We start from the raw sequence: 2,233 nt of genomic DNA, 5'->3' as shown, positions 1-2,233 counted from the left end.
GAAGTAAATATGGAAACTGAATATCCCAACAAAGATTCAAGTGTTTGAATGGCGGCTAAATTGAGGAATTTACCAGTTTTTAGCAATTTAAAGAAGCGGGGAATTGCAGTGAATTAGACATGCAGAAGGTGTGGGCAGGAAGAAGAAACATCAATGCATGTGATAAAAAGGTGTGGGGGAGCAAATGATATATGGAACATGGGAGGATAGGGTGCAGAATGGACCAATGCAGATATGGAAAGAGAGAAAGGATGGCTTCACTGCATGTATGAGAAAGTGGACCAGAACAACATGGAGTTGGGGTTGACAACATGCTGGATGATCTGGCATAATACAAACGTGGAGATCAAGACCAACGAAGTGAAAAAAAGCTGAAGACACCGTGGCATTTGTTGGGAGATTCATGGAGGAATATAGAGAAGCCCAAATTAGCAAAGCCTCTAGCGTTCCTAAGGAGATTATCAAATGGAAAGCACAAGCGAAAGGACTGGCCAAGGCTAACTTTGATGGAGCATTGAAAACAGATGAGTGTGTCTGTGGCATAAGAATCCTGATACGAGATGAAACAGGACAGGTTCTGGGGGCATGCTCAACAACAGTAAAGAGAGTCAAAGATCCCACAATTGCAGAGGCATTAGCAGCGATTAAAGCCGTAGAAGTTGTGATGGAAATGGGATTTCAGGCTGCGAATATTGAGGATGATGCTGCAGAGGTCATAAACCAGATAAAGTCTAATGAAGAAAATTTATCAATGGTTGGTGAACTGATCAAAGATGCAAAGCTGTTGGGGCAAGAGCTTCATTATTTTTCTGCTGTCCATACTAAGAGAGAAGCAAATGAGGTTGCACATATACCGGCAAAGAGTGCTCTTCGACCACCCTTGGAGCCAGAATACTGGTTCAACGAATGTCCCCCTATTATTTCGGATGTAATCCTTGCTGAAAGTATTAACTTAAATCTTTTTTTGTTTTGAAAAAGAAACAAACAAACAAAAAAAAAAAAAAACAGTCCTAACCCAAACAGACATCAACACCATTTCCAAGTGACCTAAACCAAGCTTGAGGATCAACACACAGCACACTCAAGCAACTACAACCAAAGCAAATCGCATGATGCCCAACTCTAACTAGATTTCCCCACCACGACAACTCCAGCACCAAAAAAAAAAAAAAACCATAGCATGCCATATCACGAGAACATCCACAACCAATTCCAAAGTAACGGTATCAACATAAAAGAATATTGCAATACCAATCAAGAACCGAAAAGCCAAAACCACTATAGCAACCAATCCTCTCCTCGCAACCAAGTCGCAAGACTCGAATTACCCTCCAAAAGCCAAAGTAGGCCATTTAAACCTCCAGTTAATTCATGAAATAGTGGGGACCGTGAAATATTACTGACTGATTTCTTTTCCCGAAAAGTCTACCAGAAACTTAGTACCACATGTAAATATGGACGAAAGGTTTCGTTGATAGAAAAAAATTTTAAATTTTAAAATAAAATGAATTTGTCTTGTAAAATTAAAATTAAAATTGTTAAAATTCTTAGAATTTGAATGAGAAATTTTATATTATTCAAATTTTCTTTTAAAATTTCACTAAAAAGGTGAAATTTTTAAAATTTTTTAGTTTTATGGTAAGAAGTCATTTTTTTTTCAACTTTTGTTTTCCTCAATTTTAACTATAAAAACTCATTATAAAATTTTTTAAAAATTTTTTATATTGTTAGTAATATCTACATATTTTTACAAATCTAATGACACCCATATTATATTTTTTAATATTTTGCTTGTTCTATCTCTAATATAATTATTTGTCTATTTATACTTATTTTTTTATCTTATTAAATTTCAATATTTAAAATTTTTTCTAAAAGGTAATTATCCAAATAATGTAATTACAAATTTTATTATTTTGAATTGATATATTTCAAAATGCTAATTTCAAAATTCTTTTTCCAATATAAGGGCTTGGATAAAAATTTCGTTCACGTATAAAATAATTAGAAGTTTATATTTAATATATTATCAGTGTATATACTTTATATATTATCAATAATAAGATGTTGCTATCTTATTATTAAGCAAGTATTAGCCTTTAAAATAAATATAAAAAAATTAATATTTTTTAAAAAATTTATTTGTTAATGAAGTGGTATTATTTGATTCATTTTATTAACGAATTGACATCATCTAATTCATTGGTAGTATATAGGATTTATACAAAAATAT

At 32.4% G+C, this 2,233-nt stretch overlaps 1 protein-coding gene across 1 annotated transcript; it reads left to right on the top strand.

Annotated features, from left to right (window-relative positions):
- The first annotated feature begins 403 nt into the window (after positions 1-403).
- Positions 404-973, top strand: LOC149510711 (uncharacterized). Its single transcript, XM_089757066.1, has one exon. It carries the CDS (start codon positions 404-406, stop codon positions 971-973), a length of 570 nt encoding a protein of 189 aa, XP_089613192.1.
- Positions 974-2,233: the final 1,260 nt, after the last annotated feature.

The sequence above is a fragment of the Durio zibethinus genome, chromosome 28 (genome assembly GCF_047325235.1).
Source record: "Durio zibethinus cultivar Kanyao isolate XHJ-2024 chromosome 28, ASM4732523v1, whole genome shotgun sequence".
NCBI lineage: Eukaryota > Viridiplantae > Streptophyta > Magnoliopsida > Malvales > Malvaceae > Durio > Durio zibethinus.
This window is presented reverse-complemented; position numbering and strand designations above follow the sequence as displayed.

What these genes read in the sequence shown, in the direction of transcription:
- LOC149510711 (XM_089757066.1), top strand. Translation starts at nt 404, where the DNA reads ATGGAGGAATATAGAGAAGCCCAAATTAGCAAAGCCTCTAGCGTTCCT.